Here is a 24,382-nt window from a genome sequence, read left to right on the forward strand (position 1 = left end):
TGGTTTCATCTCAATAAAATTCTTGTATTAATTCTTACACTAAATATCGTGAACGCGACCGTGCCCGAGCGAGCCCGAGCGAGCAAGGGGAGGGGGGGGGGGGGGGGGATGGGAAGAGTGTCCCCCTCCCGAGGTTGTACATTTTCATGCTGTAAATGGTGCAATTTGATGTTGTAAATGGTACAATTTGATGAATGTTTTTTTTTTCTTTTTTTATTGACTTGAAACAATCCTTTATACCTGTTTGAGATAGCAGTACATTTTTATGTAGATTACTATTGTACAAATTGCCTATAGAATGGTACCAATTTTAGATAATATTCTTGTATTAATACTTACACTGAATATAATGAACGCGACCGAGCGAGGGGGAAGGTTTGGTACCAGAGAGTGGGAGAACTTTTCTTTTTTTGCATTTTTATCTTGTAAATGGTGCAACTTGTTGCATTTTATTGCGTGTTTTATGGACTTGAAACAGTCCCGCTTGTTTAAGGTAACAGTATATGTTGATGTAGATTATTATTGAACATTTTGCCTATAAAATAGTATCATTTGAATAAATTTCTTTTATCAATTCTTGCAATGAATATCATGAACAACGCTATTTTTTAAGCAATCAAACAGAAAAAGCATACGCACGAGGATGTACATAAATAAGGGGAATATCTCCTCCCACACGAACGTGATTTCGCATTTTCAGACCTGAAATTCAGAGATGCATTGTGCAAACTTTTGGTGCAATTCTAATGCCTCCCCCCCCCCCCCAAAGGAAATATAATAGAAACAAATAGGGCTTTTTTCATTGAAGTGTTAATAGCTAATTCACGCAATTTAGCTCTTATTTTGAGTGTGCATCATCTGTGTGTATGTACAAAGATTCAGAACTGAAATTCAACAATCTGGCCCACACTTTTGTCGGAATATCTGGAAGTTTGTCAATAACTGAAGTGTAGCAAGTCTGTGGAAGGAGACAAAGCAGGGGGATGTTGGAGGGGATAAGCCCTATTCGCCCTCCTACACAAGGGAGATCCTGTATTTTCTGATTGCAATTAAACGTTTTGGTGCACTTATTTTGTGGTATACAAGTGTATTTGGAAAACTGTCTATTTATTAGTGTAGCCACAGTCTACTTGCATGTATGGGGGGGGGGGGGGGGGGCAGGCGAGCAGGGAGAAGGCTATCACCACCCTTCCCATACAAGGGAGCTTTTGCTTTTTTAAAGTTGAAATTCAGATATCTCGTATACGCATATATTTGATGGAATATTTGGGAAATTAATTAAAAAAAAAACAACTGACGTGAGCGAACTGAGCGAGGATCAGGGTTGAATAAAAGGGGACATTCCCCTTTGTACATTAGGGAACTTTTGAGTCTTCGCATTATATTAGTGATAATTCTAGTGCACTCAGAATTTTTCAGAATTATTCAGATTTTTTTTTTGTAAATATGAAAAGTGCACTAAGGCTAGGGAAAGGGTCAGAGGGGGGAGGGTTTGGGAGGGGCTATCCTCCTCCGAAGCTAGAGAGATTTTGCATTTTTTTTTTTTGAATTTAGATTCAAAGATATTGAAAAAATATGTTCTTACTTGATGAAAGGTTGAAAGGGAGACCTGTCTCATGCACACGCATACAGTTTACATGCAATTAGTTTTTCCACATTCCAATCCCCGGTCCAAGCCTTGTGGGGGGGGGGGGCAGGGAGCGTCCGCCCCCACCGCCCTCCCCCTCCCCTTTGGCTACACCAGTGCTTTGAAATCATAATGTCCTGTTTCATAAGGAGAGCTAATGAGTATATTGCAGGTTTAGACCAACTTTCAACAAATTTACTGTCTTATCAATGTGGATTTCTGATCTCTTTGTAAGTTTCTGAATTCGTGCATGCATCTCTATTTCAATTAGGAAACATTTGTAAGACAAAACAAGACATAACTTTAGAATAGTCTGATGATTTTGTATTGAACTTTCCGGTAGATTAATCATGCTGCCCATTTTGATGTTTACTTCTGTTTTTATTTGTTCATTCCCCGAATCTCACCAACTAATCACTCTTCACTAGATGGAGAAGGACCGAGTTTTGATGACTGCCAGCCTCAACCTGGCTGCCCCTCCAACCCAATGGCGTTTTATGCGGAACCCAACGCTACTCAGGCTTTTGTGACGTGGTTAAAGCCGAATGCCTCAGACAATTCTGGTGGCTCAGTGACTGTCAGCGATTCGCCTCTTCGAAATACCTTCTTACCTCAAGGTGTCTACTCTGCGGAACATGAAGCCACTGATGTAACCGGAAATAAGGCTCTACTCAGCCTTACAGTCATCGTTCAGAGTAAGACTCGCCAATGACTGATGTTGGCCGTTTGTCATAGACCCGTTTAACCCTGAACTATTCAATATTCTGCCAAAATAGATTTATACACTACGACAACAGTGTGTTTTGATCTAAAGGCAACCTATGGTAGCGGCTAAAAGATCCATAAGAGATGGAAGTTTTTTTTTTTTTTTGTGTGTGTGGTTATTTGTAAGTCTCAAACATGTTAAGGTAGCCACGAAACGTATTTTCCTATTATCTGTAGAAACAACCACAAACAACCAACACCTGATGTGGGCGCCAACACATGGAAAGAAAAGTGAAGTACTGAAATCCTGTTAAATTCCGCAATATCATATGTAAATTATGTATTTGATTAATAGCCTTGTCATACTGTTTGTCGCTTGTTATGGTCGGTACGGGAAGAAACTGTCGAAAGTTGTCAGAGAGGGTTTTCTTCGTTATCTTTTGAGCCTTTTCATCGCCCGATGCTACTGACAGTAACTTTTAATGAAGTTGTTCGTTCATGTAGCATGTGATGTGTATTTTTTGTAGTTATCTCTATTTCCCGTGGTGTTTTGTATTCAAAACATTGTAGTTATTAATTGCCCGTACCTTGCTATAACTGAGGGGCTCCAATCAAGTTGCAGCCACGGCACAAGGCGGGGTTCCTTCTGCACTTTTTCCTGCAGCATTGGTTATCGTCTGGTTGGTGAAAGGACCACTGTCTGCCAGGGGGAAGCATCTCAGCAGGGGGAATGGCTTAATTCGCCCCCAACGTGTGAAGGTGTGCAAATCATTAAAACACTTCAGCCTATGACTGGTTTTAGATAACTAATTTCATTCCAACTTTGTGTGTTTGAGTGGCATTTTATGACAAACGCAATACTGCAACGTCAGTTTAACTAAGACACCCAAAATACAATATGAGCAATGCGGTTTACAAAATAAACTTCAGACTTAGTCGTAATAAAAAAGATATTAGTGCACAGATTCATGTTTTGTAATGTTTGTAAATTTATATAAGCCAAGACCGTACCTCTTGTTATAATATTGATGCACGCATAAACTCTGATAATGATCTAATCGTAAATATACATAAAAGTATAGAATGTGGGTTATTTCCTTTGTGTTTGCTTTGATATGAGTGGTTGGTTGCTTCTAATTATTTGAAAGAAGTTTCACCTTAAACTCTAACATTTATGGATGTTTGCCATCTAATAAATTATCCTCCAACTGTAAAAGATGCAAAAGTGACAATAGCAGGCACGGCACAACTACATGAATGTTATCTTGATTTTAGCACACACACACACACACACACACACACACACACACACACATCACAAACCAACGCGTCATAGCAGCATATTTATCGGTAAGTTCAGTACCTGGAATCTGGTCATATCTTGTGCTTGGCATCTTCTCTAGAGCCGAATCGATTTAAAATATTTAGACAATGAGAGGAGCAAGAATAGGAGGATTGTTGACAATACTACGGGAGAAGAGGTTGAATTACATCTTTTTTATTTCACACAACTGTTAAAATTGCGGCAGAACAATTTGCATTACTTATTACAGCACTGCTCACGACTGCCACCCATAAGGTATGATGATGTATTGGCAGGGGTTGTATTCCCTATACATGACTTTGAAAGTGGAAAAAAAAAACCTCATCAAACAATAGCCTGATAAAAACTGTATAAAGACATCATTGCAATAATGTTGCAATAATGAATGAATTATGAATGATAAAGACCACATTGTCATCATTCTGTGGGTAAAAATGCATGTATCTCGTCACCATCAGTTTTGGAGTGTCCAGATGCTCCTAGTCTTCCAGAAGGTTCATTTCAGCCGAGTTTTACATATCCCATGTACGGATCTACCCTTACCTACGAGTGCGACGCGGGCTACACCATTAACAACAGATTTTTGAGGTGCTCATCTGCGCTTGGCTCCGAGACCGCCTTCTGGGAAGGGGAAACCCCTGTCTGCGAGGGTAGGTCACACTGTGATGCAGGTCACACTGTGATGCAGGTCACACTGTGATGCAGGTCACACTGTGATGCAGGTCACACTGTGATGTAAATCATGATGTATCCAACCCAGTGGATGATTATGTTAACAGCTTTAAAGGGGCTGTACAGTACTGGTTGAGGTGGGGATTCATGTTTTTTGCACATTCCTAAGTAAGATAATTAGAAACCCTTATGAAATATGAAAGAGTATGCAATTTTAAGAAGGATTCAATGTTTATTTGATGAAAATTGGTTTTAAAATGGCTGACATATCCAAAAAAGTGGTAACAATAAAAGGCGACAGGCCACGCCTTTTATTAGGATCTCTTTGTTTCACCTTGTTTATGGATATCTCAGCCATTTCAAAACCGATTTTCATCAAATAAATTTTTGATGCCCCTTAGAATTGCATGCTCTTTGACAACTCATAGAGTGGTTTCTGAGTATCTCGCAAAACGTTAAATGCTAAATCCTCACCTCGACCAGAATTGTACTCACCCTTTAAGTGACTAGTAATGGAGCTTCGGGTATGACGGGGAGAGTTCTCGGCCAGTTTAAGTTTGCACGGCTGTTGTGGTTATGGGGAAGAGAAATATTCGTACTTTATATACTATGTGCATATCATGGCTATGCGATCTCATAATGAAAATAACTTTGAATGATTATATGATCGTGCTGTATGATGTTGTCCCATTCGATAAGGCGTCAATTTCAGCACCCTTCGCACACGTTCCCTTATCTAAACCAATTCATAGGCCTAAGTTGAATCACAATTAACTTGTTTAGATCTCTGAACTAACATTTTGCTTCCAACAATATAGCAGGTCTAAAGGTGATTCTTGTAATACAAAATCTAACATCATCAACCTACTTAATCTTGTTTATTTGCCAAACTATGTCTCCATCAGCTGAAACCTGTCCCAGACCGACGCGGTATGGCATGTCAGCGGTGGCTGGTTCAAGTTGCGCGCTGAACGAAGAGGTGCCATATGGAGAGATATGCGAGTTTCAGTGCGATGAAGGGTACACCATGAGGGGCAACAACACCATACTGTGTTGGTCGGATGGGGAGTGGTTACCGAGCGTTCCCTCATGTGAAGGTTGGCAAGGCAAACACGTATCATCTCGCAACATTTCGTGTAGTTCTCCATTCTTTTTTATGTCTAAGTCGATAAGATATTATCAGTAAATATACTTGTCCACGAATGGTTTTATGTTTTTTGAACGATGTTTTATTAACGAGATGTGGGTACAGGCATCACGCATTTTCTATTTGCCTTACGTTTGTGCAGAAGTAGTTACATTGTAAGAAATACCGTTGAAAGGATTGTGCAGTTTTGTATTATTTTGTTTTGTTTTATAAAGTCGAAGTGAGAGGCAATTTATTAGCAAGTATCCGTACGGGAAAACAAGAAGTTAACGAGTGCTTCTCTATGGCCCTTTTTTTTTCTTGAAAGGAGACCTCAGGATGATTTTAAAGGGACATTCCAAACGATTTTCATAATTTTATATCATGTAGTACATAAATCGACAGCTCCATGTACAGATTTGTGGAATTTATGGTGGTTCTTTAGCAGAGAAAAATACGTTAAAAACCTTAAACAAATTACGCTGAACAAGAATGATGACATAGGAGGTTCACATATTTCAGAAATGTAGAAGTGTAATTCCATTACAATACCGCTTGCTTGCGAGTTCACCTGTGCATAATCTATGCATGCCTTCTTCTTTTGTTCTGTTTCCTTCAGTCCCAGCTCATGTATTCGTATGGTGACTAGTCTGCCCTGTCATCATCCTTGTTCATTGCAATTTATTCTAAATTTTGAAAATATTCTTATTCTTCATCCAAATTATCACAAATTCTGAAACTCTGTCCTCAGTATAACTAATTCATACTTGTTCAAATGAAAAAATCTGAAATCATCCGAAGGTCTCCTTTAAGATTTACTACATTTGAACAACTATGAATTCGTTATACTGAGGACAGAGTTTCAGAATTCGTAATAATTTGGATGAATAATAAGAATATTTTCTTATGAAATTTATAACAAATGTATATAAAAAAAGATAATTTGGATGAAGAACAAGATTTTTTTTTAATTTATAACAAATTGCACATAAACAAGGATAATGACATGGCAGAGTCACCATAAGGCTGCGTTCACATAGAAGTATTCGGTATTCGCTATTCGCTATTCGCTATTCGCTATTCGCTATTCGGGCACCGAATACACCATCACCCGCACCGTCAACTCACCATCCCATGCAGTGAGGCTTTCTTCCTCCTACATCCCAGCAAATCTTATTAACAATTTCTAAACTGCATGAGAATGTCAGTCTACATGCTTATTTTTGCTAAAGGGCAAATCCAGACCAAAATTGTCATTATTTCATAAACGAGAGACGGTATATGCTGCAAGAAAATCGAACAAGCTCGATTCCCACTTTGCTATACTATTCGCGGCTATTCCGTACTTTCGAATAGTGCCCTCTTCGGTGTGAGGAAATCCTATCGTTCCATTCAAGCTATTCGCGTGCCCTCGAAAACGAGCCCCGAATACCTAACCCGAATAGTATACTTCTATGTGAACGCAGCCTTAGAATGCATGAGTTGGGGCTCACGGACCCCGTTTACAGTGCGAGGCTCGGCTGCGGCTCGGCCGCGGCCATGCCCAGCCCCGCTTCAGTGTAAACGCGCAAAAGGCCAAATGCGAGGCCAAAATTGGCCTCGCATTTGGCCTCGCTCTGGAGGTGGTCTCGGCCGCGGCCGAGCCGCGGCCGAGCCCGGCCTTTTCTTGGTGTAAACGCAAACTGGGCCAAATGCGCGGCCAATTGCGCGGCCAATTTTAGTCTGGCTACCAAACCCTCTGCCTGTACTATTTCGCTGTTCATGATATTAACCCCCTCAACGTCGAAACCTAGTATAGTATAAGGTGGTTTTGTCCTGCAAAGGATTTTTTCCTTCGGCAAAGGCCTTTGCCCGAACGTCGACTTCGTCGCCACGGAATTCATTTGGCAAAGGGTCTGAAAACCAGACAATACCAAATTGCGTATGTTTATAAGCAGAGCGCCACTACGACAAAATATTGAAAGGTTTGAATCAAAGGCGCGGCCGAGCCCAGCAGTGTAAACGGACAAAATTGCGAGGCTCGGCCGCGCAATTGAGGCCGGGCTCGGCCGCGGCCGAGCCGCGGCCGAGCCCGGCCCCGCACTGTAAACGGGGTCACGGAAGCAGAACAAAAGAACGAGGCATAGATTATACAGAGGTGAACTCGCAAGCAAGCTCTATTGTAATGGAATTACACTGCTACATTTCTGAAATATGTGAGCCTGCAATATCATCATCCTTGTTCACCGTAATTTGTTCAAGGTTTTTAAACGTATTGTTTCTCTGCTCAGGAACCACAATGAATTCCACATATTTGATTTGATTTGATTTGATTTGATTTTATTGGTTCCTGCATTATATCATTGCTCATGCAGATACATACACATATATCATATACATTGATGGTACCATACATACAAATGGATATACATAAACATTAATTGCTAACAAGGTAAGTTTCTTCATTACCTTTAGAATGTACAGCAATACAGTTTCTTCATTGCCTTTAAAATGTACAACAGAACATAATTATCAGTGATGCAATGAATAACGCAGAAGGGCTACAGCTTAAGCATTGCTTGATTTGCATGCAGCCCTCGTACATGATACATAACATATAGAAAAATAAGGGTAGGGATGACTTGCATAGAGATAGGATAGGAGAAAGGAGAGAGGAGAGGTCTGTCTGCTTTCGCTAATACACAAAGTGAGATCACCTGGATCACTGAATAGTAAAGCATGGCAAAGTATTTTCTCACCGAGGTACAGGTGAACAGTTACAGGTCATGGTCGGTTACATAACATTACGCAATGAATTCTGAACGGCGATAATTCAACAAGGGATTTTCACATACCATACAATTGCAATGACATTATAAGATCACTGATATCCAGAGAGCAGCATTGTCTTTACAGCTTTCTTGAAAGAATACATAGACTTTAAAATTCGAATTTCTGAAGGAAGAGAGTTCCAAATATCAGGTCCAGTGTGTCTGATAGATTTCAGAGCCATCACGGTTTTAGGATTTTGTAGATGAAATTTATCAGATTGCCTTGTGGGATAAGAATGTATATCCTTGTTTAGCTGAAATAATGAGAAGAAAGAAGATGGCAACTGACCGTTATACAGACGAAACATAAACAGTGAATTTTGCAAAAAATTAATATCATTTACCTTTAGTGTTTTTAATTCTACGAACAAAGGATCTGAGTGGTCCCAATGACCTGAATTGGTACATATACGTATAGCTTTCTTTTGTAGGAGCAATATACTGTCAATGTGACTTTTCGCAGTTGCCCAAACAATGTTACAATATGAGATATTCGACAATATCAACGAATTATAAAGCATAAATAGAATATTCTTTGGGACATAATACTTAAGCTTACAGAGTATACCAACATTACGAGACACTTTATCTGAGATGTATTGCACATGAGCATTCCATTTCATATTTTCACTGATATATATTCCAAGGAATTTGACACTTTCTTTTTGCTCCAATAATATACCATCCACCATTATATTCAATTGGCGCATTTCATTTTTATGCTTCTTATTATGAAAATAAATAAGATTTGTCTTTTTTAAGTTGAGTGACAATCTATTGCTCTTAAACCATGTAGATAATTTCGGCAATTCAGTATTAAGAGTTCTTAAAAGCGACTGAAAGTCAGAATTGGAACAAAATACATTGGTGTCATCGGCGAACAGAATATATTGCAGTAACCTAGAGGAATTTGTAATATCATTTATATACACTAGAAATAGTAGTGGTCCCAATATGGATCCTTGTGGGACGCCACAATGTATGGGTAAAACTTCAGAGTTTACCGATTCATAGTATACGTATTGTTGTCTATTTGATAAATAATCTTCAAACCATTCCAGTGGAATGCCACGAACGCCATAACAATGTAATTTGCGTAAAAGGATAGTGAGATCAAGAGTGTCGAATGCCTTGCTTAGGTCCATGAACACACCAATGACATGTTTTTGTTCAGCTAAGGCAGTCGACACTCTGTCATACAACTGGGCTAGTGCCATATCAGTAGAGTGAAATTTCCTGAAACCATATTGGTCTTGGTTCAGTATATCATTTTGTAATAAAAAATCATACAGTCTGTTATAAACAAGTCTTTCTATGACTTTAGAAAGACTAGGAAGAATAGAGATAGGTCGGTAATTCGAAACAAAAGAAGAGTCATCTTTTTTGTATATTGGAATAACTTTTGCAATTTTACATGCGTTCGGAAATACACCAGTTGACAACGACAAATTACAAATATGTACTAAAGGTGTCAATATACTCCCAACAATCTGTTTTAAAAAAGACGTGCTCATTTCATCATGACCACATGTATGACTAGATTTTATAGAATGCACAATATCAAGGATCTCATTAAAATCTGTTGGTTTGAAAAATAATGAATTATCGTTTGACGTGCCCAAGTACTGCGAGAAATCTGTCTGTGTATGATCAATCTTAGAAGCTTGACTAGGACCTACATTAACAAAGTACTCATTAAAACAACATGCTACATCTTTAGGATCACAAAACGTTTGTCCATTATTCGTAATTTGAGATGTTGACACCTTCTTTTGCTTACCAATGACGTCGTTAATAACCTTCCAAGTGGCTGACATATTTCCAGTAGCATTTTCAAAAGCTTCCGTATAATACATTCTGCGGGAAAGCCTGATAATCTGTGTAAGTTTATTTCTGTATAATTTATATCGATTAACATTATCATTATCAGAATGCCGTAAACTGTTTTTATATAAAACATTTCTTTTCTTAATGGAACGAAAAATTCCCTTTGTTATCCATGGATTTTTGATTTTTTTATTGTTTTTCTTTGCAATTGTGGGGATATGTTTGTTAAAATAAGAAAGGAATATATTCCAAAAGGTGTCATAAGCAATGTTTGGGTCTGCAGAAATTAATACATCATCCCACGTTTCCGTGATTAAATCATCGTTGAGTAATGATATATTTTCTAGAGTGAATTTCCGCTTCTTTTTACGTTCTTTCTGCTTAACATAAGAATTCTGTGTGTCGCCACAAATGAAAAATATAGGTAAATGGTCAGAGATATCACTATACAAAAGACCAGATTTCGAATAATCTGTGTCAATATTCGTAAAAATATTATCGATCAACGTTGATGAATTGACAGTAATTCTCGAAGGCTTATCAATTGTGATATTACAAAAATTTGCTTGCAAGATATTGCAAAATCTATTTCTAAGAATGTGCTCCTCTTTCAAAAGATCAATGTTAAAGTCACCCATAATATATACATCTTTGTTTTCTTGATTGATCAGCTCTAATAAGACATCAAAATTATCTAAAAATGAATTACTATCTGTATGAGGGGGCCTGTATATTACACAAAATATCATGTTTTTTCTATTATACATATTAATTTCAACATATGTGCAATCAAATTCATTTCCATTGTATGTCAAATCAGGCCTTTCTTTATACGATAATATGTGTGATAGGAACAGGGCGACTCCGCCTCCCCTTCCGCATTTTCTATCAGAGCGGACAACAGAATACCCATCAATGCTATATAAAGGGGGAGATTTGTCGTTAAGCCATGTTTCTGTGATGCCAATAGCGGAGAATTTCATATTTATCGTAGACAATAATAATTGCATATTTTCATAATTTCTTAACAGACTGCGGGCATTTACATGTAATAAACTGAAAGAATGCTCGTTATTAATAAATTCTGAATTGAACTCATCCGGCAAATAATATCGACACTGGACATTTTTATGTAAACATGGATTAAATTCATCCATATTTCAAAGGAGGACAACATATGGACCATAACGTTACCATCAGCAGTTGTTTAAAAGTTGCCGAAAGCAGACAAGAAGAGAAGGAAGGCATATAGCAAGTCATACAGAGTGTAAATTGTTAACGAAGTACTGTCAAGAGTAGTGGCCGCATCGCACAGGTGAGATGTCACAGTAAAGATCATTTCTACATCAACTCTCCCTGTACATATATATATAAAGTCAAAATATCTTTGGAAATATTCTATATCTATACATGGAGCTATTGATTTATGTACTACATGATGTGAAATTATGAAAATCGTCTGGAATGTCCCTTTAAAGTGGAAATTCAAAGAAAATTACCATTTTTGGCACAATATTACATGCTGTGGTTACTAGATTCTTGTGAATGACAAAATGTCAGACTTTTGCTCATTCTACAATGGGGAAGCAAAGAGAAATTTCATACGATGTCTGCGGTAATGCAGGCACTCCGACTGAATTCGAAAAAAAAAAATCGGCGATAATTTTACTGACGTCATAAAATGGACCAATGCAACAGCAGCAGACGACGTTTCACAACTAAAACACAAATTAAGTGCATTCATTGTCACTAAAAAAGGGTTAAACTACTTCTAATTACGCTAATTGTAATATTCTTTGAAAGAAAATGTGGCACAGAGCGCATGCCAACACCCGGCTTAGAAACCATTACTGAAAAGGAATATCTAAGACTTTAGAATGAAAAGCCCGCCTAACAATGGTGAATGTAAATGAACAGCAAACCACCTGGCGAGGCAGTGCGGCTGAATGTATAATTCAAACAGTAGCCACGGCCAAGCGAAAACAAACAACTTTTGCCGAAGTGTTCAGGGCGGGCAAGTGAATGAGAGACATGGAATAAGCTAGTTCGGAGTTAGCTCATGGGCGACATAAATCATAAGCTTTACATAACAATTTATGGGATTCACAATCCTGTTCAAACAAAGAATAGAATTGTGTAGACCAGATGAGCAGAATGATCCGACAATTTACACTTGGGAAAGCATCCATTTCATCATTTTGCATTGAATGTGTTCATTCATTTATTCATTCATTTATTTTATTTTGTCACGGTACCGGGCTCAGTCGGAGGCTGTTTTTCAGCCAGTCCGTAAATTAAAAATACACGTTACACAATGAATTGTACCATACAAAAGTTACATAACTGAAAATGACTAAGAAAACAAAACAAAGCAAAACAAAACAAAGCAAAACAAAACAGCATAGCAAAAGTTTACAAATAACATGAGGTAACATGAGGTAACAAAAGTACAAAACTTAAAATCTACAAATATATACAAAATTTAAGATAATTGTCAATAAAATACACAAACGAAATCAGCTAATTGCAGACTGATCCCTCCCCCCCCCCCCCCCCCCCCCCCCCCCCACGCCGATATTGACAATCTCTTTCTTTTGATATTGCCAAATACCACTTTTGCTGTCAGGTGGATGTGCTGGCATTTATAAGTATCTCATGAATAATCATTACAATACAGATGCTTATCCCAGTGAATTTAAAAACCATTATGCCTGTTGGTCCGAATGACCTTGTTTCTGCTCATGCGCAAAGTGGAACTACGAACTGGCTTGTTTTACCTTGTTTTTGAAAGATTGTCGATTCTGTCGACGTTTTTAAAGCAGATTATTCAAACTACACTTAAGAAGCGTTTGCAATTAGATTCACTTTGCATTAGTATGGTATTCATCCCGGCTAAATATCAATAACACGCTCACTTTTGAGAACAGTTATATCTTTGAAACGGTGCATTGTATGTAGGACGTTGTCTGCTTTTGCTTGTGAGTCCATTCAGTGACGTCACAAATATCAGGCGTGTTCGGCGAGTTTCGGTAGGTTTTTAAAATAGAAAGGAGACTGGTATTCTCATCGCTTTATGTTGCACAAATCTTTTCCGTGAGGTCGGGAATGGTAAAAGTGGAGCTGACTTAAACTAAATGACAATTTATTACTCGCAGTCCCATGGAATTTCTTCCTGTTTAATATCTTTGAATTTACAATTCAAGTCATCACCTGTGAGGGCAGTGCTCTTCCAAGCCCCATGAATGGCGGGAAGAACGGTTGTCCACTCTCCTCGGAAAGGTACGGCACTGAGTGCACCCTGTACTGTGATGTCGGATACCAGCCTTTGCAGCCGGTAACGAGGACATGTCTGGCCGATGACAATGGCAAGGGATACTGGAGCGACAACGGGACCATCACATGCTCGGGTGAGGGAGTAAACCGAAAAACGTGTGTGTGTGTTTTTTTTTTCTTTCAATTACAGGCCTGTATTCCACTTTTGTTTTTCATTATACTTTCCATGTCCAAAACTTTAATTTCGTTTTGTTCAATACCTGAAGTAGGACAAGACATTTTGGAACAAAATGAACTTCCAATAGCCAAATGGACGCCTGAAAGGAAGTTATAACACTGCACATTTATTCCGTCATGCACCTACGATCTCCATTCATCTCACAGGGGACATGCTGCGACAGTCCGTGCAGATGGTTGACTAGTCTATGCGCAGCCATCGCATCGGACATAGCATAAAATCCCTACTAGACCGCGTGACCTGATTATTAAAGCGTCACCTCTGTTTGCTTCCCAGTCCCAATTAGAAAGTTTTCGCTACACGACGGGAAGACCGAGAATACGCGGGAGCAATCAGTTGTGACAGTCCCCGTATAGTACTCGGACTCCCGTCACCATATCTAAGCAGTTTCGCTTTCCTGTTAGGACGGAGGTGTCGGGACAAGATCGCTGATTGGCTGGCTTGCTGGCTGGCTCGTTCCTGCCCAGTATCGGGACCGAACGCTATTTTGGCCGACTACTGTACTTGTTTTCCCCAGGACGGGACGTTTCTCGGATTTGATCATGCGCAAAAGCAAATAATTTTGCACACGGCACGCTCAACTCCCGGCCACGTCGTGCTTGCGAAAACTCCCTAAATGTCTTGTTAAAGGGATAGTACAGTATTGGTGGAGATGAGAATTGGACTTTTAACTTTTTGCGATATACCAAGAAAACACTTATGAAATAGTACAGAGCATACCATTTTAAGAGGTATTCAAAGTTTATTATATTGATGAAAATCGGGTTTGGAATGGCTGAAACATCCAAAAACAAAGGAAAACAAAGCGATCTTAATAAAGTGTGGGTCCCACACTTATTAGAATCGCTCTGTTTTGGATATCTCGGCCATTTGAAAACCAATTTTCATCAAATAAATGTTGAATTCCTCATTGAATGACATGTTCTTTCATATTTCATAAGAGGTTTCTCATTATCTCACCAAAAAATGTTAGAAACCTGAAATCAGGTCTCAACCAAAACTATATGATCCCTTTTAAGCAACGCAACACGTATTACTAACGAATGATAGTATATTATCAAGACAATTACAACAGATGCTAACTGGTTTATGAAATTTCATATTTCAGATTTAACCTTGTTGGAAATCACAAAATGAATCTTAATAATGTTTTCATCATTCTCATCATCAGTAAGAAGATGTTTGATACATTACCTTACTTTGTTGGCTAATATTTTTGCTTTCAAGGCGTTAGGTGTGCTCCACTTCCCGAGCCAGAGAACGGTCTCGTGGCGTCGTGCACTCTGGAGGGAAATGGCGTCAACGTCACAGCCCTGCAGGAGTATAACAGCCGTTGCCAGACGGCTTGTAACAATGGCTACACGCCTCTCAACAGCGCCACAAGGAGGTGTCTTGAAGATGGGACGTGGGACGGGTTTGATCAGATTTGTGAAGGTATGTCAAGTACGACTGTTGCGACAAAGATTGTCGCCCCGTCAAAGATTGTCATCTGGAGACAATCTTTGATGAGGGCTGGCGGCAAAGATTGTCGCCCGCCCTCGAAGCACATTTTGCTGGGTAATATCGTTCTTGACATAGTCATTGAAATACCTACACATCCATGCAAGCATGCCATGTAAAAAGTCATGATGAGGCTTCAAGGAAGTGTGTATGTGCGCGTGCATTTTGCTCATGTTGTGTGTGTGTGTGTGTGTCCGTTTGTGCGTGTGTGTGTGTGTGTGTGTGTGTGTGTGTGTGTGTGTGTGCGTGTGTGTGTGTGTGTGCGTGTGTGTGTGTACGTGGTAGTGTATAATGCCCTGGTGGAAGAACGTGTTTATTAGGCTGCGTTCACATAGAAGTATACTATTCGGGTATTCGGGCTCGTTTTTCGAGGGCACGCGAATAGCTTGAATCGAACGATAGGATTTCCTCACACCGGTTCACATAAGAGGGCACTATTCGAAAGTACGAATAGCTGCGAAAAGTATAGCAAAATGGGAATCGAGCTTGTTCGATTTTCTTGCAGCGTATACCGTCTCTCGTTTATGAAATAATGACACTTTTGGTCTGGATTTGCCCTTTAGCAAAAATAAGCATGTAGACTGACATTCTGATGCAGTTTATAAATTGTTAATAAGATTTGCTGGGATGTAGGAGGAAGAAATCCTCACTGCATGGGATGGTGAGTTGACTGTGCGGGCGGCGGTGTATTCGGTGCCCGAATACCGAATAGCGAGTAGCGAATACCGAATACCGAATACCGAATACTTCTATGTGAACGCAGCCTTATGTCAGCGTATGTTATTTGGCTGCACGTGGAGAGGGATAAGCTGTTGCTGGCATAAACGTTATATTGATTTTATCATCAGCTTTGAGTTTGATGAGTTTGTTTGACGGATTTGTACATGAATTCGGAGTATCGCTTGCGTGCGGGCTGATGCTGCTTTTGTGCATACGGTCCATTACGTCTTATGTATCAACATTGGGAAGTCGTTTCATCAGGAAGGAAGGTGGTATCGGTTTGGGTGTGTGTGTGTGGGGGGGGGGTACATTTCGTTATTGCGAAGGTTCGTTATTCTGAAGGCTCTTTAGTCCGAAGGTTCGTTATTCCGAAGTTTCTTTATTCCGAATGTCATTTTCGGATCAACGAACCTTCGGAATAACGCCACAAATGTTCGGATTAACGAACCCTTTTTCATTTTCGGATTAACTAACCTCTAGGTATAGGGAATTGTGTGTTTCGGATAAATGAACCGTCGAGAAAACGAACCTTCGGAATAACGAACAGCACCTGTGTGTGTGTATGGGTGTGGGTGTGTGTATGTATGTGGGTTGGTGAATGTGGGTGTGGGATGACTTAAGTTTTGGTTAATCGGGTATTGGTTGGTTGAAGATTTGATTTGAAGAAGGATAGTTATAAATGGTATTACAGATTTTGGTAGGATTTAATATCTAGAATAGATGTACAGTGTGTCTCTAAAAAAAGTAAACCCAACTTCAACAGCAAATTTTCAGAAAACTATAAATTATTTGCACATTATTTTTTCATGGTTAGATAGTTCAATAAGTCCTCTATCCAATGATACCACATAGGTTATGTAACTCTCATGCATGACTGAGCATGATTCAACTTAGTGAATGGGTGTGAAATCATCACTGTGGCAAGTTATTTCTTGCTATTGTCATGCATTCAGGGCATATTTGAAGTTAAATTTTTGTCAGCAAAGGTTGTTCCTGACACAGGCACACTTCACATGCTTTCCAAACATGGTACAGTTGACAATTGAGCAGAGAGTATTCCTGGTAACTCGATACCAGGAAACAAGAAGTTGCGTGGAAGTTCAAGAGGCTTTTCGGGTGCAGTTCCCCGACAGGCAGCCTCCAACACAAAGAGCCATTTGGTATATACAATGTGAGAAAGTATGCTGATCACGAAACTTGCCACAGTGATGATTTCACACCCATTCACTAAGTTGAATCATGCTCAGTCATGCATGAGAGATACATAACATACGTGGTATCATTGGACAGAGGACTTATTGGACTATGTAACCATGAAAAAATAATGTGTAAATATTTTATAGTTTTCTGAAAATTTGCCGTTGAAGTTGGGTTTACTTTTTTTAGAGACACCCTGTAGATTTGTTTGGGGGGGGGGGGGTTCGTTGGGGTTTTTTATGACTGATTTCATTCTAGATTTGTATAATGTATTTGTGTGTTCTTTTTTAAATGCATATGCCATTGTAAGTAAGAAGGCGTGTACATGATCCAAATCCAAACCAATATATTCAAGGGATATAGGTTTGTTACATGCATGGGCGTAAATCCCGGGGGGGGGGGGATGTGGGGGATATATCCCCCCCCCCCCTTTTGAAGGAGGGGGGGGGGATGGCCTGTACAAATATCCCCCCCCCCCCCCTGAAATTCTCCCAAGAAAAAGATGTAGGAACAAAAAAAAATGTGGTGATATTGATTTCAGCATGATGGATTATTGCATAGCCTATAATCTAGGCGGAGAATGCAGTTATTGTCTTTGTAATTTGCTGTTAAGCTAAACGTATGATGCAGCGAGATAATCGTCTTTGCCAGGCGATACATCTGATGCGGCGAGACTACGAACAGTGGACGCATCTACCGCGTTAGTCTAGCGGGCGACGTATTTTTAGCCTGAATCAGTCTTTGATTGGCAGTCAACAGAGGGCGCGACGATGTGGAAGTCAAGTTCACTAAAAATACGTCTAGTAAGAAACCTCCGAATAGAGGCGTGGAACCGGGCGTGGCATGACAGTTGCCAGTCTTCAATATCGAAGTTTCATTGGCTGAGCATCAATGTCAATCAAAATACATTACAGAACCCAAAGGAATCCTAGTCTACTCTCCTAGGTATAATACATTATTGTCTTTTAGGGAAAATAGAATTTCCCTGTCTCTTTCACATTATAATAGTATTTTGCCATTCTTTCCCATTCATTTTGAGGTGTATAACATCTTCTCTTACTTCAAATAAGAGAATGATAGAAGTCAATGCGACTACATGCATTTGAAAATTCATGAGGGTTCTGCACATGGAAACTACTCCAAAATTACTGCCGAATGCAAACCTCTCACTGTTGTTGTAAAGTCTACAAGATATTCACTGTCATTATCGGTTTTGAAAGTGTGATTTATGAATTTTTCCCACTGGTATGTCTTTCACTTTTAAATACTCTATTTTTTCATATCAAATCTCCTAAGATATTTGCTAAATATCAATTAAATCTGCCGTCAAGATAACTAATCACTATTGCCAAGCACCATCTACATTAAACAGACATTTCGTGGGTGATCACTCTGTAAGGCTGCGTTCACATAGAAGTATTCGGTATTCGGTATTCGGTATTCGGTATTCGGTATTCGGTATTCGGTATTCGGGCACCGAATACACCGCCGCCCGCACCGTCAACTCACCATCCCATGCAGTGAGGATTTCTTCCTCCTACATCCCAGCAAATCTTATTAACAATTTATAAACTGCATCAGAATGTCAGTCTAAATGCTTATTTTTGCTAAAGGGCAAATCCAGACCAAAAGTGTCATTATTTCATAAACGAGAGACGGTATACGCTGCAAGAAAATCGAACAAGCTCGATTCCCATTTTGCTATACTTTTCGCAGCTATTCGTACTTTCGAATAGTGCCCTCTTATGTGAACCGGTGTGAGGAAATCCTATCGTTCGATTCAAGCTATTCGCGTGCCCTCGAAAAACGAGCCCGAATACCCGAATAGTATACTTCTATGTGAACGCAGCCTTATAGGAAAATCCGTCCGTGGTACATTTCCTGTGAAAGGGGAAAGAGAAGATCTGCAACACAAAAGGATTCCTGCAGAGCCAAAGGCCCGGGGAAACATAGTGCATTCTTTGCAATCCGTAATTAAGATACGTCAGTCTAACAGATGGCGGTACAGTTATAGTGAAGGGAAGTCGATGCTGATTGACATTCTCTATTCGCAAATAATTAAGGAGATGAGGACATCTTTTTTTGTGTGTCCATTCGGAATGCATGCTTATGCAGAAAAACGTGAAGCTTAATTGAGTAACACCAACAAGTTTGTGGATGATGCACAAAAGAACGACATGTTGGGAAAATGGGGCGCAACACGCAAAATCTATGACTGAGTCCAAAGCACCCTTCAAGATCCGTGTGGCTCAACTGAAGCGTTTGGCACCTTTTTCACCAGAAATATCTCGTTTTGAGGAAAGCTATTGTGGATTACGTAGAGGCACTAATTTGTTTAGATCTGTCAGAAATAAACTTTTCCCATCATTCTCGACATGATTTTATTAATACTGTGTTCTTTCATTTTCTTTGTCGAAGGTACTCGAAGGATCGTTAATTCGAAAACGAAATAAAGTTCAAATTCCGAAAATGAAGTGAACTTGTTTTAGAGACAAATCACAAAAGACTGTAATAATTTTTTATGGTTACTCCAAGGTTCCGCAATTATATTTTCTCAATTTACTTTGTTTTGATTATGCAACCTTATTCTCTGTTACCCAAAAAGTTAAATGTTTATGTTTTTTTTGAAAAATGAAATAAAATTCGAATTAATTTGAACATAACAAAAGGTGTGATAGTCCTATTACGCAATGAAAATTGAACAAAAACAGAGAGAGAGAGGGGGGGGGGGAGGGAGAGAGATGGAAAATACACAAACTCCCCGAAACACTCACTGGCGAACTGGAATACAATCGTACAATTTGCAAATTGCATTTTTCATGGAAACATGAACAATTTATCCCTCTCCGCCGTATGCTCCCATAGTCATCTATGGCATCATTATGATGACCATGCATGACGTATTATTATAGAAACAAATATTACAAGAGGCCACCTAAGGGCTCTCCGCCCCCCCCCCCCCCCAAAAAAAAAAAAGTCACGCATGTGTGTACTGATGATACGCTCTGAAAGACTACTGTATACACCCTTGATCATTATCAGCCCCCTCCCACCCTCAAATAACTAATCTACAGAAACAATGACCCTCCCTCTTCTCGACAGTAACAGCTTCTCCACAAATGGATATAGTGTTCGGATTAACGAACCTTCATTGTTGGATTGACGGAGCTTAATTCATGCTGGGATTAACAAACCTTATTACATTTTGAATAAACGAATCACTGGAAAACCGGACCTTGTTTCATTTTCGTGTTAACGAACCTTCTTAAAAACAAACGCAATTTCATTTCAGGCCATCACACCTTCGGAATATCAACCCATATATCATTTTAGATCAACAAATAAACTTTAGGAATTATGAGACTTATTTCATTTTAGGTATATCGAAAGGGTCTATAAACCCTTTATTATAGCAATATTCTTGATGAAACTGATTTTGTCAGCCTCATGTGAAGGGTTTGAGTTCAAACAGGGTAAGATCCCAAAAGTATGATTTTACGACATTGATTTGGTCTAGAATAATGCTCAAGTAATATAACTTGCATACCAGTTAATTATTGCACGTTCTCAATGTGCGACATCACGAAGTTTCCACCAAGAGACATGTGTTATGGGTTAGAGGAATCAAATACATGAGACACGAAAAAGGTGAAAACGGTGACGTCAGATCCGAAACATAAATTTCATGTTAATTCGAGGTTCCTTTGTTACCATCGCTCCATAGGAAGAGTGGAAACCAGATACAAATGTTAGTGCACCAATATAAAGGGCGAAACTGCTTTCGCCATCCGTGCCGGCCTGCTCTCGAAAGTCTAAAGCTGTCCTTCTGCTACCCAATGGGAAATGTCAATTCTGAGCGTTGATGAAATGATTTATCGAATGGAGATTATTTCTTGTTATTACCTATTCAAAACCGTACATCCTTGGAGCTATGACAATACTCCTTTAGTTCGCCATATTCTGGGAAACATTATTTCCTCGCAAAATTTCTCCTAAAGTCCGGAAACAATCTTATCATAACTACTGTTCACGTTTTGTATACTTAACAATACTGTTGTTGTTTCAATCCCTAACTCACATTTTAGAACTATTTTAAGCACTAATGCTAAGTTATTGTTTCATCTGCAAATGGTAAATTATGCCTTTAATGAAACTTGGCAGCCATGTATATTTATGAGTTGGTGACGTTATGCCTATCAACTGTCAACTTTTGGGCACACGTGCTCAAGGTCAAAGGTCAAAAAGGTCAAATGCCAAAAAATTAACTACAGTATTTCCCCCATATCTATGCAATGCCTGAAGGTACTTCTTGAAATTTCGTTTATACATGAACTACGACCAAATGAAGAATCTCCAGAGAGTTTTGTGTCGTGAGGTCAAAGGTCAAAGTTCAAGTGAAAATGTTAACTTAGATTTCACTTTCTCTCCATATCTCACAAATGGTTCAAGATATCTTCATGGAATATGCATGCACTGACTGGCAGTGATTATGCAGGGAATGTAGGGGTCATGGGTCAAAGGTCAAGGTCAAAATACTCTAAATTTCACTATTTTCCTCTTATCTCCCCAGATGCGATGCATGCAGGATTTTACTTGAAACTTAATGTATGCAAGTACTACCCGAAGAGATTCTGTTGGAAGTACCTGGCCATGAGGTCAAAGGTCAAAAGGTTCAAGGTGTAGTGAAAGTGCTAAATTTCACTTTTTCCCTTAACTTATATGAAAGGGTCACTGAAAAGTTAAGTAAAAATCCTCGAATCTTCAAATACACGCGCTTTTAGACAATAATAGCCATTCATCCAATCAAAGCTATTTCAACGAAAGTGAGCATTCAGCACATTTGTGACAAACCTGTCATTTGAATGTTTTCTGATAGGTATTATGTGAAACTGTCATCACACGTCAAGACATTGTACATGTACTCTAAACTTACAAGGTGAACCATGCATTATGGCGGAAACATACCAGTCGTCATAGCAGCATTTCTATGTGTGTGTGTGTGTGTGTGTGTGTGTGTGTGTTATTTTCTTTTAGGTGGCCTCTTAATGCAATAATTGTTTCCACAAATGGCTCATCCTGATGATGGGTATACAGAGGAGAGGATAAAAATACCTAATTTTTATCTATAATACAATTTACAAAATACGATTGTATTCCGGTTCGCCAGTGAGTGTGTCTATCGGTAGCGTTTGTATGTTTTTAAATACATGTGCGTGTGTGTATGTGTGTGTGCGTGTAAGTGTTGAGTACTTGACCATGTTTTTGTTTAATTTTCACTGCGTAATATCCTATCCTTCCTTGTTATATCGACATAACCTTTGTCACTAAAGACAGCTTAGTTTACTTCATCTTCGGAATTACGAACCCTATTTCGTCTTCGGATCAACGATCTTTCGAACAACTTCGGAAAGTACATCAAGAAACACAATTCTTAATTCACAGTTCTGGAATCTTGGCATAAAAGGCAGACAGTGTTTATCTCTGACAGATCTAAACTAATTTGTATATAATACGTTATCAACAATTCATGGCTTTCCTCTAAACGAGATGTTTCTCATGAAAATGGTACCAGACATTTCATTTGAAGCATGCATGGGTCTTTTCTGGCGCTTTTGACGTGGTCATAGATTTTGTGCGTTGTGCTCTAGTTTCGTAACATATCGTGTTTTTGCTCATGTTGTGTGTGTGTGTGTGTGTGTGTGTGTGTGTGTGTGTGTGTGTGTGTGTTTACACCATTCACATAGGATAGCTCGTTAATGCTATTTCATTTTTTCAGCTTCACATTTTCTACATAGGCATGCATTTCGAATTGCCAGGAGAGATGTCCTTATCTACATTTGAGTTGTAAATGTTAATCAGTACTTATATAATTAAGTCTTCTGTGAGACTGGCGTCTCGTAATTTCATGATTTCAAAGAATGCACTATATTCCCCTGGCACTTTGGCTTAGCAGGAATCCTTTTGTGTCGCAGATCCTCTCTTTCCCTTTTCACAGGAAATGTACCACGGACGGATGACAGTGTGATCACCCACGAAATGTCTGTTTAATGTAGATGGTGCTTGGCAATAGTGATTAGTTATCTTGGCGGCAGATTTAATTGATATTTAACAAATATTTTAGGAGATTTAACATGAAAATATAAAGTATTTTAACATGAAAATTGCCAATGGGAAAAATTCTTAAATCACACTTTCAAAACCGATAATGACAGTGAATATCTCGTAGACTTTACAACAACAGTGAGAGGTTTGCATTCGGCAATAATTTTGGAGTAGTTTCCATGTGCAGAACCCTCATGAATTTTCAAATGCATGTAGTCGCATTGACTGCTATCATTCTCTTATTTGAATTAAGATAAGATGTTATACACCTCAAAATGAATGGGAAAGAATGGCAAAATACTATGATAATGTGAAAGAGACAGGGAAATTATATTTTCCCTGAAAGACAATATGTATTATACCTAGGAGAGTAGACTACAATTCCTTTGGGTTCTGCAATGTATTTTGATTGACATTGGTGCTCAGCCAATGAAACTTTGATATTGAAGACTGGCAACTGTCATGCCACGCCCGGTTCCACGCCTCTATTCGGAGGTTTCTTACTAGACGTATTTTTAGTGAACTTGACTTCCACATCGTCGCGCCCTCTATTGACTGCCAATCAAAGACTGATTCAGGCTAAAAATCACAGAACTCTTATACATAGAAGAATCATACCCATTCACAACCCGCTGAGCTCGGTGTCGCCACCGCGCACCCCGGATGCGACGCCTCAGTGCACACGCCGCCATGTTGCTTAGCGGTACCTCCGCAGCTCCTCGCGAGTACGGTACGGTCAACTCACTGATCGGACAGTATGACAGCCGCTATAGCCCTTGATATTTACTTGAACTTGTAAACTGTCAAACTGGTACTTCTCAATCCAGCGTTGACCACAGATTCATGTACTCATTTATGTTATTTATTTCACACTCTTCCCTGAAAGTTGTCTGTATTGAAACAGGTGTTTTTTCCCCTTTCGGATAGATCTATTTGACTTCGGAGACGTGATCTGCTTTGGTATAAAATAATCTAAGACGCGCGCCTGTCCTTGTCTGTGTCCTGCCATTTTTCTGATACCCCTCTCACCCCTATGTCTTGCATTTTTCCCCCTCCAATGATATTGTAAGAAGATGTGTGTTCGTGCTTTTGATTTTTCTCCCATTAAACAGGTCAAATTAAATTTCCAGTCAGTCCAGTTGTAAAAATCAGTGATTTGTGGATATGATCATGTAATACATCTTCCCCATCTGACACTCGTTCAACATATGAGAAATTTGGAAGACAACATCACCTTAATTAGCTATATTCCTGCTGTTAT

At 39.2% G+C, this 24,382-nt stretch overlaps 1 protein-coding gene across 1 annotated transcript; it reads left to right on the top strand.

Annotated features, from left to right (window-relative positions):
* The first annotated feature begins 2,114 nt into the window (after positions 1 to 2,114).
* On the top strand, positions 2,115 to 21,702 carry LOC139739057 (P-selectin-like). Its single transcript, XM_071649670.1, has 7 exons — positions 2,115 to 2,322; positions 2,903 to 3,091; positions 4,115 to 4,306; positions 5,234 to 5,425; positions 13,295 to 13,498; positions 14,830 to 15,036; positions 21,590 to 21,702. The coding sequence occupies exons 1-7, from the start codon at positions 2,115 to 2,117 to the stop codon at positions 21,700 to 21,702; spliced, it is 1,305 nt and encodes a 434-aa protein (XP_071505771.1).
* Positions 21,703 to 24,382: the final 2,680 nt, after the last annotated feature.

The sequence above is a fragment of the Diadema antillarum genome, unplaced genomic scaffold (genome assembly GCF_040938485.1).
Source record: "Diadema antillarum isolate AM-2024a unplaced genomic scaffold, OU_Dant_1.0 seq00000781_RagTag, whole genome shotgun sequence".
Classification (NCBI taxonomy): Eukaryota; Metazoa; Echinodermata; class Echinoidea; order Diadematoida; family Diadematidae; genus Diadema; species Diadema antillarum.

Excerpts from the sequence above, each read along its gene's own strand:
- LOC139739057 (XM_071649670.1), top strand. The coding sequence starts at position 2,115 with ATGGCGTTTTATGCGGAACCCAACGCTACTCAGGCTTTTGTGACGTGG. Across the intron at positions 3,092-4,114 it reads TTCGCCCCCAACGTGTGAAG|TTTTGGAGTGTCCAGATGCT; the intron begins GTGTGCAAATCA and ends CGTCACCATCAG. Across the intron at positions 4,307-5,233 it reads GGAAACCCCTGTCTGCGAGG|CTGAAACCTGTCCCAGACCG; the intron begins GTAGGTCACACT and ends TGTCTCCATCAG.